Here is a 15960-nt window from a genome sequence, read left to right on the forward strand (position 1 = left end):
TGAATACTTATCGTTACTAGTGCGATTCCAGTAACCAAACATATTATACTATATTGCTATTAATATGTTTAAGTTGACAGATATTACAAATCAGCTGTCAGAAGATGCATGACAAGCAGTTTACTTTGAGCCAGTCAAAACTCAATATTCTCTTAGTCCCTCTCCTAACTTCACGTTATACACCAGTCGGCGCCAACATGCTGAAAAAGAACTAGAACGGAGCGTGAAGAGGTACCGCCATTCCATGGAAGAAAAACTATGTTTCAAATCGTTGAGAAGTTATATAAAACTGAACTAAAAAGAGAGAACTGGATATTAACACTCACTTATCTTCAGTGAGGATACAAACGTGCTGTGAAGGGCTTAAGGGAAAGATTGACACCGGGTTTTGGTCAGGATTTTTGAGTATGGACTCAGTTCCACCAAGGATGGTGAGCCGCCCGAACCCAGGACACTGATAAGAAGATTTGCATGCGAAGATTTCCTTTCCTTGGAGAACACTGAATTTGCACTGCCATACTACGGTGTGGTAGGATTTTTCTTGCAAGACATCATTGCATCATACATTGCAGTTGGGACTGTTGTAAGCACATGCTACCCTTAAACACCTTAGTGTTTATTGATAGGCACAGCCACTCACATTTGATTCCATGTCTTAGTGGTTTATAAGTTAGTATTTGTGAATTGGGTTGTGTTTTCTGTGGATTCATGTTTATTGTATTGCTATTGAACTTTGAACATTGAAATCTGAGAGACCCTCAGATTAAATTAGAGTTGGGTGCACCCTAGTAAACTATAGGCAGGATATATGGCCGATATCTAAGTCTATTGTACTGTTGATGTATTTCATTCATATTGAGCTCATTGTACAAATTTCACATATCAATAGTTACTCAAAATGATGTATTTTTTTGTAGGTATTTTTATTTACAAAATACAAGCCGACATTCTTTTCCTAAATTATTTCATTTCTCCCTACTGTTCCAGTAGCGAACCTGACTGGTCCAATAGAGTTTAAGCTTAAACATACAGTAGCCCATAGTGTTAAGCAATTGTTACATAAAGTAGCAAGCCAGTCAGGAGCAGTTTGGAGTATTTAATGATCTCAGTGAGACATTAGGGCCCACAAAAAATCGAATGGATTTAGTAATGCGCGAAGGAGTGAAAATCTAACTCTGTTATAATTAGCGGCCTTACCAATAGTGAGTTGGATAACGAACTCTGAATATCTCAAAACTCACAGGTCAATCAGTCGTTTTTTCTGTGTGGATGACCCAATGTCTGAGTTCCACAAACACATGATAGTTGAGTTCACCTACGACACATCTATGAAGTCGTTAGAACCCATGTTGCCTCTCAACTACAAGAGACCTAGCCAAGTTGATGTTGTCTACCACGTGAAAGCTTTAGCTACAGTGTACACCCCCGCCGCAAGTAGTTGCGCCAAGAGCTATCTCCAAGAACTGTAGACAATTTCCAAGTTGAGTGATCAACCTTTTGAAGATGTACTTCAAGAGGAATTATCCAAACTTAGTAAATCTGCCATTTCTCCCTCGCATGACAAAACTCCAAACCATTACAGATCCTGAATCAGAAGACTTAGCACCTGCACAACTGTATGAGAGCGGAACCCTGCCACACTCTGCTCTGCCTACAACCCAAAACCTGACCAATCCCATCTCATCACCAGTTACTCAACCGGCTGATGTAAAAATTAAATCAACATTCACTCTAAGGGACGCCAACCCCCTGATGTGCAAAGGGTCGTTGTTGAACACATTGTTAGGAATGAGGAAGCTACGTTCCATCACCATGCATCGTCAAGACTCAGAGCATTCTCTGGTAGATCTCCGCGTCCAAACAATGAAGCTGATTTTGACACCCGGCGTGCTAATGTAGAACTCATCTTAAGTGACCCTGGCATGTCAGACCTTCATCGTACTAGAAGAATCCTTGATAGTCTTCTGCCACCAGCTGCAGACCTTACAAAGCATTTGAGTCCTCAAGCATCAGCCACTGATTACCTTCAGCTGTTAGACTCAGCTTATGGCACAGTTGAAGATGGAAACAAGCTATTTGCCAAATTCATGGACACTCTGCAAAACAATGGTGAGAAGCAGTCCAGCTACTTGCAAAGGTTACAGGTTACCCTGAGCATGGTCATGAGAAGAGGCGGTGTTCCAGCTGATGAACTCGATCGTCATCTTCTGAGGCAGTTCTGCCGAGTTTGCTGGGACAATGCTCTGATAATGGACCTCCAGCTAGAACAGAAGAAAAGCAAAACTTCATTTGCTGAACTGTTGCTCCTCCTTTGCATTGAAGAGGATAAGCACGAAGCAAAAGTAACTCGAATTAAGCAAAACCTTGGTCCTTCCTCTGAGGATACCAGTGAAACTGAGCATTTAAAAAAACAGATAGCTGAACTCAAAAATCAGCTCACAAACCTCGACACAAAATCGAAACCCCCCAAAAGACCTACTACCAATGTAGCTCCTAGTAAAGCCAACACAAAACAAAATAACGGGAAGCCTGTGAAGCTGCCAAGTTCAAGCAACAAGCCTAACAGCAAGCCCCGGCCTTGGTATTGCTTTCAGTGCGTTGAAGATGGCCACATCACAGCAACCTGTGAAAGTGGATCCAACCCCTCATTGGTTGCAGCTAAAAAGAAAACAACCTAGAGAAGACAGCTCCAGTGGGAAGATCAAAATTCCTCTTCAGATATCGAACAGTTAAACTGAGGCCAGCTCCTGTTGAGGGACAAACAGGAGCAGAGGATACCAAAACGCATCCCACTGTAATCAGAAGAGCCTCACTCAAACATGTCTGCACCAATAAGCACACAGTCAAACTTCCCAAAGGGTTAGTTAGTACCAAGAGCACAGAACAAGTTACTATTGCTGGAAAGGAAACAAACTGTCTCTTGGACACAAGTCAGCACGGTCCCCATGTCATTCTATGAGAATCATACATCAAGCCAAGCAATCAACCCATTGAACAGTCTACTGGAAGTAGAAGGTGCAAATGGGCAGGAAGTTCCCTACCTGGGCTATGTAGAGCTCACCATAACTTTCCCAAAATAATTCGTAGGGACTGACATTGACATTCTCTACTCTGATTATTCTCAGCTGAAACGCGACAATCAGCCGTTACTACATGGCTACCGAGCAGTGTTAAAAATCCTTGAGCTTAGGCGTGAAAAAGCAGTCAACAGTAACCTAGGATTGGTGAGACTTCAGGGTGGAATGCCAGAGGTGGTTCCTGCAATTCAGACTGTTGTCCTCCAGGGGTCAGTCAGTGTCCATGGGTCCCACTGAGAAATGGGCCCTCATCGAGCCTCCATCATTGTCCTCCTTGCCAGGAGGGATTAGAGTGTCCAGCGAGTTGATCACCCTTCCTACAAGGCAAAACTGCAAGTTACCTATTGTTCTGAGAAATGAAACATGCCATGACAGTGTTATTCCAGCAAAGACTGTGTTGGCCGAGGTGTATGCCATCCAGTGTGTAAAGAAACACACTGTTTCTACATCCGAGTCTCCAGACCTACCGAAAGAGCCAGCTGAAACCTCCAGCCTAAACTTCAACTTTGAAGGTTCTCCTCTGTCTGCTGAATGGAGAGAACGAATCACAAATACACTGAACTCAATGCCTGAGGTGTTTGCGCATAATGATCTCGATTTCAGCCACATTAGCAGAGTAAAGGACCACATCAAGCTTTATGATGAGACCCCCTTCAAGCAGAGAGTAAGACCCATTCACCCGCAATATACTGATGCAGTCCTCAAACATCTGCAAAAGCTGCTAGATTCAGGAGTTATGCATGAATCAGAGTCTCCCTTCTCATCTCCAATTGTCGTTGTGATAAAGAAAAACAGTGATGTAAGGCTCTGTATTGATTACCGCAAACTAAATCTGCAAACCATCAAGGATGCATACGCCCTTCCAAACCTGGAGGAGACTTTCTCTGCCCTAACTGGTTCTAAGTGGTTCTCAGTTATTGATCTAAAATCAGGATACTACCAAATTGAAATGGAGCAGTCGGACAAACAAAAGACAGCGTTTGTGTGCCCATTAGGGTTTTGGGAGTTCAATCATATGCCACAAGGGATCACAAATGCACCAAGAACGTTTCAACAGCTAATGGAGCGCTGTATGGGTGACATTAACATGAAGGAGGTTCTTGTTTTCATCGATCACCTAATCATTTTCTCAGAGTCCCTTGAAGAACACGAAAGCAGGCTGCTTAAAGTTCTTCAGCGTCTCAAGGAGTACAGACTGAAATTATTGCCAGAAAAATTTAAGTTCTTCCAGACCTCTGTGCGGTATCTAGACCATGTTGTGTCAGAGAGTTGGAGTTGAAACTGACCCTGAAAAGATTGAAACGCAAAAAACCTGCCCATATCCAAGAACTCTCAAAGAGCTGCGGTCATTCCTTGGGTTCTCTGGTTATTACCGGAGGTTCATCCAGGACTACTCGAGTATAATCAAGTCTCTAAACAACCTTACCTTAGCATATCCCCCACTACCCAAGGGGAAAAGAAACAAAGAGAAAAGTAGTGAGTATCACAACCCCAAGGAGCCATTTGGAAACGGATGGACACCCATCTGTGAGCAAGCATTTGACACAGTTATTGAAAAGCTCACCTCAGCCCCTGTCCTGGGCTTTGCCAACCCCAAGCTCCCCTATATCCTGCACACAGATGCAAGTACTTTGGGTTTGGGTGCTGCTCTATATCAGGAACAAGTCGGGCAGAAGAGAGCAATAGCGTTCCCTAGCAGAGGGTTGACCTCTGGTGAATTGAAATATCCAGCCTACAAGCTGGAATTCCTAGCACTTAGGTGGGCAGTAACAGAAAAGTGCAGTGACTATCTGTATGGGAATGAATTCACAGCTATAACTGATAGTTATCCACTGGCATATATCTTGACTTCTGCCAAACTAGATGCCACAAGCTACAGGTGGTTGTCTGCCCTCTCCACCTACTCATTCAAGCTGCAGTACCGTGCAGGCAAGCAAAATTGAGATGCCGATGCACTTTCAAGACGTCCTCATAGCCAGATTTCAGACGATTTCACCTTTCAGAAGGAGCAGGAAAGAATCCATCAGTTTAGTCTCCATCATCTGGAAAAATCGGAATTACAAAACAAAGTCCACGAAGATGTAGTCACAGCAGTCTGTGATCGGCACACTGTTCACCTCACTGACCTTGAAAAGAGCTGCTATCTGATTGTGCTGGTTGAGTCTCTTGCCTTCCACTCCAGTGCAATACCAGATGCTTTCCAGGAGGAGGAACATCAAGATGGGTTTCCAGTCATTTCTCATTTGTCAGAGAAGGAGCTGATGGAAAAACAAAGACCTGACGCCAGCATCAGAGGTCGTCACTCAGTTGGAAACAGGGGAGAAACCTCCTTCCACTGTTAGAGCCAAGTTCTCAGAACTCCCTCTGTTGCTGCGTGAGTGGAACCAGTTGGAGCTAAAGAATAGTATTCTTTACAGGAGAAGGCAGGAAGGAGCCAACACTACTTTTCAGTTAGTGTTTCCAGAAGAGCTGAGAGCAATTACATTGAAAAGTCTGCATGATGATATGGGCCATATGGGCATCGAGCGCACAATGGATCTCATACGATCCCGGGTCTATTGGCCCAAGATGTCAATGTCTGTGGATGAGAAGATTAAGACCTGTGACCGCTGTGTGCAACGTAAAACCCTGCCAGAGAAAGCTGCACCTCTAGTTAGCATTAAGACCAGCAGGCCTTTGGAGCTAGTATGCATGGACTTCCTTTCTTTGGAGCCTGATCGTAGTAACAACGGATATACTGGTAATTACAGATCATTTTACCAAGTACGCAGTGGCCATACTGATTCCCAACTGTTACGTTCCCCAGTTTCTGTGTTGTGGTTTGTGTATTTTCATGTATGTATTTGTGGAAATGGATTCGTGAAATTCTCTACAAGCAGCTGATTGGTCGGCCCACATTGATGATTGGAGAGCTGACCTCGCCCCCTCGTCAGGACGCAGCTGTCTCCAATTACCAACTCCTTCTGAAGCTTTATAAGCCAGTGTTCTGTTGCTCAGTAAAGCAGATGATTGCTGAGAGCGGAGGCTGATGGCTATTATGTTGGTTGTTGCTAACAGACATGAGAGTGTCCTGTGTTGATTGTTGCTGGGGAGCTGATTGGTAAATTCTGTGTTGTTCGGAGTTTTGTTAAGTATTGTGTAGCCTCTGATTTGAGGTATGTGTGTGCCAATAGAACTGTGTTTTTGATTATTGGAATTGTTACTTACATTTGTTATTCTGTTTCATATGATCCCAGGGGGGAAGGCACCTAGGGAGTGCTTAGGCAAGATGCCCGCGGGCATACATAACCTGTAATACTTTACTGTCTATGCACACTAGGAAAGACCTGGGCGGACCATCCCCTGTATTTTGGTTAGTGCTCCAGGTCAAATCAAATCAAATCAAATTTATTTATATAGCCCTTCGTACATCAGCTGAAATCTCAAAGTGCTGTACAGAAACCCAGCCTAAAACCCCAAACAGCAAGCAATGCATGTGAAAGAAGCATGGTGGCTGGGAAAAACTCCCTAGGAAAAACTCCTGAGAAAGGCCAAAAACCCAGGAAGAAACCTAGAGAGGAACCAGGCTATGAGGGGTGGCCAGTCCTCTTCTGGCTGTGCCGGGTGGATATTATAACAGAACATGGTCAAGATGTTAAAATGTTTGTAAATGACCAGCATGGTCAAATAATAATAATCATAGTAATTGTCGAGGGTGCAACAAGCACGTCCGGTGAACAGGTCAGGGTTCCGTAGCCGCAGGCAGAACAGTTGAAACTGGAGCAGCAGCATGGCCAGGTGGACTGGGGACAGCAAGGAGTCATCATGCCAGGTAGTCCTGAGGCATGGTCCTAGGGCTCAGGTCCTCCGAGAGAAAGAAAGAAAGAGAGAATTAGAGAGAGCATATTTACATTCACACAGGACACCGGATAAGACAAGAGAATACTCCAGATGTAACAGACTGACCCTAGCCCCCCGACACATAAACTACTGCAGCATAAATACTGGAGGCTGAGACAGGAGGGATCAGAAGACACTGTGGCCCCATCCGATGATACCCCCGGACAGGGCCAAACAGGCAGGATATAACCCCACCCACTTTGCCAAAGCACAGCCCCCACACCACTAGAGGGATATCTACAACCACCAACTTACCGTCCGAAGACAAGGCCGAGTATAGCCCACAAAGATCTCCGCCACGGCACAACCCAAGGGGGGGGCGCCAACCCAGACAGGAAGACCACGTCAGTGGCTCAACCTACTCAAGTGACGCACCCCTCCCATGGACGGCATGGAAGAACACCAGTAAGTCAGTGACTCAGCCCCTGTAAAAGGGTTAGAGGCAGAGAATCCCAGCGGGAAGAGGGGAACCGACAAGGCAGAGACAGCAAGGGCGGTTCGTTGCTCCAGCCTTTCCGTTCACCTTCACACTCCTGGGCCAGACTATACTTAATCATAGGACCTACTGAAGAGATAAGTCTTCAGTAAAGACTTAAAGGTTGAGACTGAGTCTGCGTCTCTCACATGGGTAGGCAGACCATTCCATAAAAATGGAGCTCTATAGGAGAAAGCCCTACCTCCAGCCGTTTGCTTAGAAATTCTAGGGACAATTAGGAGGCCTGCGTCTTGTGACCGTAGCGTACGTGTAGGTATGTACGGCAGGACCAAATCGGAAAGATAGGTAGGAGCAAGCCCATGTAATGCTTTGGAGGTTAGCAGTAAAACCTTGAAATCAGCCCTTGCCTTAACAGGAAGCCAGTGTAGGGAGGCTAGCACTGGAGTAATATGATCAAATTTTTTGGTCCTAGTCAGGATTCTAGCAGCCGTATTTAGCACTAACTGAAGTTTGTTTAGTGCTTTATCCGGGTAGCCGGAAAGTAGAGCATTGCAGTAGTCGAGCCTAGAAGTAACAAAAGCATGGATTAATTTTTTCTGCGTCATTTTTGGACAGAAAGTTTCTGATTTTTGCAATGTTACGTAGATGGAAAAAAGCTGTCCTTGAAGCAGTCTTGATATGTTCTTCAAAAGAGAGATCAGGGTCCAGAGTAACGCCGAGGTCCTTCACAGTTTTATTTGAGACGACTGTACAACCATCCAGATTAATTGTCAGATTCAACAGAAGATCTCTTTGTTTCTTGGGACCTAGGACAAGCATCTCTGTTTTGTCCGAGTTTAAAAGTAGAACATTTGCAGCCATCCACTTCCTTATGTCTGAAACACAGGCTTCTAGCGAGGGCAATTTTGGGGCTTCACCATGTTTCATTGAAATGTACAGCTGTGTGTCGTCCGCATAGCAGTGAAATTTAACATTATGTTTTCGAATGACATCCCCAAGAGGTAAAATATATAGTGAAAACAATAGTGGTCCTAGAACGGAACCTTGAGGAACACCGAAATTTACAATTGATTTGGTGGTGCTAGTTAGTTAAGTAGTGGGTAGGCAGGTAAGGTAGGAGAGGGGGCTTTGATATTTACTTTCTTTGCTTTGGTTCCGTCCAGCCCCTTTTCCCCCAAATTACTGTGCGACGGAATAAATTCCCTGTAAATGGTAAATCTCTGCCTTTTGTCATCCTTACTCGCACCTACAGTCCCATACCTCTTTCACACCACGGATAGTTGAGTTGTAGCAGAGTGTTGCATTCCCTCTTCCTAGAGGCGTGCGTAACACCAACCAGAAAGCCCGCGCCGTTGCAGTCTCTCTGGGACCACTTCATTGTGCATTACGGCTTTCCTGAGTGCCTCCACAGCGACCAAGGTCCTGATTTTTGAATCACGAACAATCAAAGAACTGTGTGAGATTGCTGGATTCAAGAAAGTGAGAACAACGACATATCATCCAAGAGGAAATCCTGTCGAGCATTTTAACAGGACGCTACTCCAGATGCTTGGTACTCTGAGCATGCATGACAAAACTCACTGACGTGACTTCGATAAACCACTTGTACATGCATACAACTGCACGAAGAATGAAGTCACCGGCTACACTCCATATGAACTAATGTTCGGGAGACAACCTAGACTACCGGTTGACATAGCCTTCAATCTACCTGTTAATGACCAGAAGAAATTGCGTTCACAGTGTGCGCAAGACTTGAAGAGTCACTTGGAAGAAAGCTACGGGATAGCCACCGGGAACGCTCTCTAAACAGCTGACCGAAACAAAGCCAGATTTTACAGGCATGTCAGAGTCCACCCTTGATGTTGGTGACAGAGTTCTTGTGAGAAATGTTAAACTGAGAGGGAAACATAAGTTGGCTGATAAGTGGGAAACCGACATTTACAATATGTAGTCACCAAATGTGCAAGTGATATATCCACCTCTACGCAGACGACACCATTCTGTATACTTCTGGCCCTTCTTTGGACACTGTGTTAACAACCCTCCAGACGAGCTTCAATGCCTTACAACTCTCCTTCTGTGGCCTCCAACTGCTCCTAAATACAAGTAAAACTAAATGCATGCTCTTCAACCGATCGCTGCCTGCACCTGCCCGCCTGTCCTGCATCACTACTCTGGACGGTTCTGACTTAGAATATGTGGACAACTACAAATACCTAGGTGTCTGGTTAGACTGTAAACTCTCCTTCCAGACTCACATCAAACATCTCCAATCCAAAGTTAAATCAAGAATTGGCTTCCTATTTCGCAACAAAGCATCCTTCACTCATGCTGCCAAACATACCCTCGTAAAACTGACCATCCTACCGATCCTCGATTTTGGTGATGTCATTTACAAAATACCCTCCGATACCCTACTCAACAAACTGGATGCAGTCTATCACAGTGCCATCCGTTTTGTCACCAAAACCCCATATACTACCCACCACTGCGACCTGTGCGCTCTCGTTGGCTGGCCTTCGCTTCATAATCGTCGCCAAACCCACTGGCTCCAGGTCATCTACAAGACCCTGCTAGGTAAAGTCCCCCCTTATCTCCGCTCACTGGTCACCATAGCAGCACCCACCTGTAGCACGCGCTCCAGCAGGTATATCTCTCTGGTCACCCCCAAAGCCAATTCCTCCTTTGGCCATCTCTCTTTCCAGTTCTCTGCTGCCAATGACTGGAATGAACTACAAAAATCTCTTAAACTGGAAACACTTATCTCCCTCACTAGCTTTAAGCACCAGCTGTCAGAGCAGCTCACAGATCACTGCACCTGTACATAGCCCATCTATAATTTCGCCCAAACAACTACCCCTTCCCCTACTGTATTTATTTATTTAATGTATTTTATTTTGCTCCTTTGCACCCCATTATCTCTATTTCTACTTTGCACTTTCTTCTACTACAAATCTACTATTCCAGTGTTTTACTTGCTATATTGTATTTACTTTGCCACCATGGACTTTTTTTTGCCTTTATCTCCCTTATCTCACCTCATTTGCTCACATTGTACATAGACTTATTTTTCTACTGTATTATTGACTGTATATTTGTTTTACTCCATGTGTAACTCTGTGTTGTTGTATGTTGTCGAACTGCTTTGCTTTATCTTGGCCAGGTCGCAATTGTAAATGAGAACTTGTTCTCAACTTGCCGACCTGGTTAAATTTGGTGAAATAAAAAAAATAAAAAAATATGTACAGTCAAGCCTGAGAGCAAGGATGGTCCACTGCGCACACTGCACCTTGACCTTTTACTGCCTTGTGGATTCTTGTCTGCAACTACACCTGAAAAACCTGTTACGTCGCAGCACACCCGAAAACCTCGCACATGCCTTCATTCAGGTGCTGATGTGACCGAAGAGGATGAGACACATTCAGTTTCTGATGACTTCTGGGTTGGAAAAACGAAAAGTCAAGAGCCTGTTATGTTTACCAAGGTCTATGATACTCACAGGTTGAGCAACCCTCCTTGTCGTTCCATCGAGGAAGAGCCTGATGAAGTTACATCAGACCAAGAAGTCCTTGCAGAAGAAGTTGGAACAGTACATCAGACTGGACAACTTACCTGAAGAACTTGAAACACCTGAAAGTGAGACAAACAACTTACCTGAACAAGACAACTTACCTGAACATTCTACAGATCCTCTCTAATAAGTTTCTCTCATCATAGACAGAGAGTTACCTGTTTTCCCCTGACATGTCTGAAAGTGCTGAAGAGACAAATAACACAAGGGATAATGTCCCTGTTGAAAACGCTCCAGTTGACTCTGTCTCTGAAGAAAAATAATAGTAAACAGCAATATGAGGAAACTGCCAGCGCTGTCCAGCGTTCTTTCAGGCAGCGAGAGAGACCAGAAGGGCTTCAGTACTGTTTGGAAACCCCATATCCTTTGTTATTCAGTCCTTGTTCAAATGGTTAAGTGCAGCCCTCATAAGTTCACTGATTGGATTTGATCACTCAGAAGTTAAACAAAAAGTTGCCTGTGCAAGCACATCAAGTGACCATACAGCCAACAAGAAGATGCAGCGGTACGTGCATACCTTCAAGAGGGGAGGGTGTAACGCAGGTCAGCTAATGTTGAATACTTATTGTTACTAGTGAGATTCCAGTAACCAATCATATTATACTATATTGCTATGTTTAAGTTGATAGCTATTACAAATCGGCTGTCAGAAGCTGCTTGACGAGCAGTTTATTTTGAGCCAGTCAAAACTCAATATTCTCTTAGTCCCTCTCCTAACTTCACGTTATACACCAGTCGGCGCCAACATGCTGAAAAAGAACTAGAACGGAGCGTGAAGAGGTACCGCCATTCCATGGAAGAAAAACTATGTTTCAAATCGTTGAGAAGTTATATAAAACTGAACTAAAAAGAGAGAACTGGATATTAACACTCACTTATCTTCAGTGAGGATACAAACGTGCTGTGAAGGGCTTAAGGGAAAGATTGACACCGGGATTTGGTCAGGATTTTTGAGTATGGACTCAGTTCCACCAAGGATGGTGAGCCGCCCGAACCCAGGACACTGATAAGAAGATTTGCATGTGAAGATTTCCTTTCCTTGGAGAACACTGAATTTGCACTGCCATACTACGGTGTGGTAGGATTTTTCTTGCAAGACATCATTGCATCATACATTGCAGTGGGATTGTTATAAGCACATGCTACACTTCAACACCTTAGTGTTTATTGATAGGCTAGCGTTAAGGAATTGTTACACACACCTGTCTATATAAGGTCCCGCAGTTGAAAGAGCATGTCAGAGAAAAACCAAGCCATGAGGTCGAAGGAATTGTCTGTAGAGCTCCGAGACAGGATTTTGTCAAGGCACAGATCTGGGGAAGGGTACAAAAAAAAAATGTATGCGGCATTGAAGGTCCCCAAGAAAACAGTGGCCTCCATCATTCTTAAATCAAAGAAGTTTGGAACCACCAAGACTCTTCCTAAAGCTGGCCGCCTGGCCAAACTGAGCAATCGGAAGAGAAGGGCCTTGGTCAGGGAGGTGACCAAGAACCCGAAGGTCACTCTGACAGAGCTCCTGAGTTCCTCTGTGGGGATAGAAGAAACTTCCAGAAGGACAATCATCTTTGTAGCACTCCACCAATCAGGCCTTTATGGTAGAGTGTCCAGACGGACACCACTCCTCAGTAAATGGCACATGACAGCCCGCTTGGAGTTTGCCAAAAGGCACCTAAAGGACTGACCATGAGAAACAAGATTCTCTGGTCCGATGAAACCAAGATTGAACTCTTTGGCCTGAATGCAAATCACGTCTTGAGGAAACCTGGCACCATCCCTATGGTGAAGCATGGTGGTGGCAGCATCATGTTGTGGGGATGTTATTCAGTGGCAGGGACTGGGAGACTAGTCAGGGTTGATGGAAAGATGAACGGAGCAAAGTACAGACAGATCCATAATGAAAATCTTCTCCAGAGCACTATGGACCTCAGACTGGGGCGAAGGTTCACCTTTCAACAGGACAACAACCCTAAGCACACAGCAAGGACAACACAGGAGTCGCTTCGGGACAAGTCTCTGAATGTCCTTGAGTGGCCCAGCCAGATCCCGGACTTGAACCTGATCGAACATCTCTGGAGAGACCTGAAAATAGCTGGGCAGCAATGTTCCCCATCCAACCTGACAAGCTTGAGAGGATATGCAGAGAAGAATGGGAGAAATTCCCCAAATCCAAGTGTGCCAAGCTTGTAGAATCGTAGCCAAGAAGACTTAAGGCTGTAATCGCTGCCAAAGGTGCTTCAATAAAGTACTGAGTAAAGGGTCTGAATATTTATGTAAATGTTATATTTCAGTTTTGTTTTTAATACATTCGCAAAAAAAATCTAAAAACCTGTTTTTGCTTTGTCATTATGGGGTACTGGGTATAGATTGAGGGAAAAAAAACAATTTAATCTATTTTCAAATAAAGCTTTAATGTGAGAAAATATGGAAAAAGTCAAGGGGTCTGAATACTTTTCAAATGCACTGTAGCTGTAGCTAGCTCAATCTTGCTCACTCAGAGAGCTAATTTAGGCTCAAAATGTCAACCCTGTTAGGTTCCACCCTGTTAGGATTAGGCCCCTAACAAATTGGAAAATGCACCCAAAAAACATATTGGCCAAACTCAGTTTTCTGATAGAATACAAAAAAATAAATAAAACATGTTTTGAGGTCCAAATGGCACCAGATTGTAGGAGTGACCTGGCAAATGAGCACATGTAAAAATAATTGCACAATTTAAAAAGAAATGCTGCATACAACCCACAATTCTATGCAAAATGAGAATTGTTGTTCAATGTTTTGTTTATCAATACATGATTGTGTTTCTATCTCCGGCCTTGGTATGGACTCTGAGATGAAATACCTTAACTTCAATTAATAGACTGGAGTGTTTATTTGCTTAAATCACTGAACACAACAGGCGCTTATTTTGGGGATCCTGAGTGGCGCAACGGTCTAAGGCACTGCATCTCAGTGTTTAGACTACTAATCTTTACTAACAACATGCCACTGACTGAGTAAAGCCAGAGTGTCTATGTATGCGGATGACTCAACACTATACACGTCTGCTACTACAGTGACTGAATTGACTGCAAAACATAACAAAGAGTTGCAGTTAGTTTCAGAGTGGGTGGCAAGGAATAAGTTAGCCCTAAATATTTCTAAAACTAAAAGCATTGTATTGGACAAATCATTCACTAAACCTCAACAAAATCTTGGAATAAATAATGTGGAAATTGAGATGACTAAACTGCTTGGTGTAACCCTGGATTGTAAACTGTCATGGTCAAAACATAATGATACAACAGTAGCTAAGATGGGGAGAAGTATGTCCATACTAAAGCGCTGCTCTGCTTTCTTAAAACCTCTTAAGGATTAAACCCTTTTTTCAATTTTCGCCTAAAATGACATACCCAAGTCTTACTACCTTTAGGTCAGGTCCTGAAGCAAGGATATGCATATTCTTGGTACCATTTGAAAGGAAACACTTTGAAGTTTATGGAAATGTGAAAGGAATGTAGGAGAATATAACACATTAGATCTGGTAAAAGAAAATACAAAGAAAAAACCAACCATTCTTTTGTACCATCATATTTGAAATGCAAGAGAAAGGCAATAATGTATTATTCCAGCCCAGGTGCAATTTAGATTTTGGCCACTAGATGGCATCAGTGTATGTGCAAAGTTTTAGAATGAGCCAATGAACCATTGCATTTCTGTTCAAAATTTTGTATCAAGACTGCCCAAATGTGCCTAATTTATTTATTAATAACTTCTTATGTTCAAATTGTGCACTCTCCTAAACAATAGCATGGTATTCTTTCACTGTAATAGCTACTGTACATTGGACAGTGCAGTTAGATTAACAATAATGTAAGCTTTCTGCCAATATCAGATATGTCTATGTCCTGGGAAATTTTTTAGATTTGTTTTTTTATTTCACCTTTATTTAATCAGGTAGGCCAGTTGAGACCAAGTTCTCATTTACAACTGCAACTTGGCCAAGATAAAGCAAAGCAGTGCGACACGAACACAAGAGTTACACATGGAATAAACAAACGTACAGTCAATAACACAATATAAAAAATCTATATACAGTGTGTGCAAATGAGGTAAGATTAGGGAGATAAGGCAATAAATAGGCCATAGTGGCGAAGTAATTACCATTTAGCAATTAAACACAGGAGTGATAGATGTGCAGAAGATGAATGTGCAAGCAGAGATACTGGGGTGCAAAGGAGCAATAAAATAAATAACAATATGGGGATCAGGAAGTTGGATGAGCTATTTACAGATGGGCTATGTACAGGTGCAGTGATCTGTGAGCTGCTCTGACAGCTGGTGCTTAAAGTTAGTGAGGGAGAGAAGTGTTTCCAGTTTCAGTGATTTTTGCAATTCGTTCCAGTCATTGGCAGCAGAGAACTGTAAGGAAAGGCAGCCAAAGGAGGAATATGCTTTGGGGGTGACCAGTGAAATATACCTGCTGGAGTTCGTGCTACAGGTGGATGCTGCTATGGTGACCAGTGAGCTGAGATAAGGCGGGGCTTTACCTAGCAAAGACTTATAGATGACCTGGATGTCACGGTAGTCGTAGAGATTTGACCAAGGCGCAGCGGGTTGCGTGCTCATAGTTATATTTATTATAGCGAACACAGAAAAAACAATAAACAAAGAACGACAGATTTGCAGGCTAAACAAACAGCAGTGCAAATACAACTACCCACAAACAAACAGGTGAAAACAAGCTCCCTAAATATGACTCTCAATCAGGAACAACGATGTACAGCTGTTCCTGATCGAGAGCCACACAGACCAACAAAGAAATACACAAACTAGAAAAACCTAGAATACCAAAACAAGAACATAATCCAAAAACCCCAGAACACAAAAATATAACACCCCTCTACATACACATAACCCCCGAACCACATAAAACAAATACCCTCTGCCACTTCCTGACCAAACTAGAATAACAAATAATCCCTATTACTGGTCAGGACGTGACACTGGAGCCAGTG

The 15960-nt window shown here is 43.4% G+C and overlaps 1 protein-coding gene across 1 annotated transcript in view; it reads left to right on the top strand.

The window, feature by feature from the left end:
* Nucleotides 1–1277: 1277 nt before the first annotated feature.
* Nucleotides 1278–15960, top strand: part of LOC115165080 (transmembrane channel-like protein 2-B) — a 48163-nt gene continuing 33480 nt past the window's right edge. Inside the window, exon 1 of the mRNA XM_029718119.1 lies at nt 1278–1434. Coding sequence (XP_029573979.1) covers nt 1278–1434 — 157 coding nt within the window. The remainder of the gene's footprint in view (nt 1435–15960) is intronic.

This window comes from Salmo trutta, chromosome 27 (assembly GCF_901001165.1).
Source record: "Salmo trutta chromosome 27, fSalTru1.1, whole genome shotgun sequence".
Lineage (NCBI taxonomy): Eukaryota > Metazoa > Chordata > Actinopteri > Salmoniformes > Salmonidae > Salmo > Salmo trutta.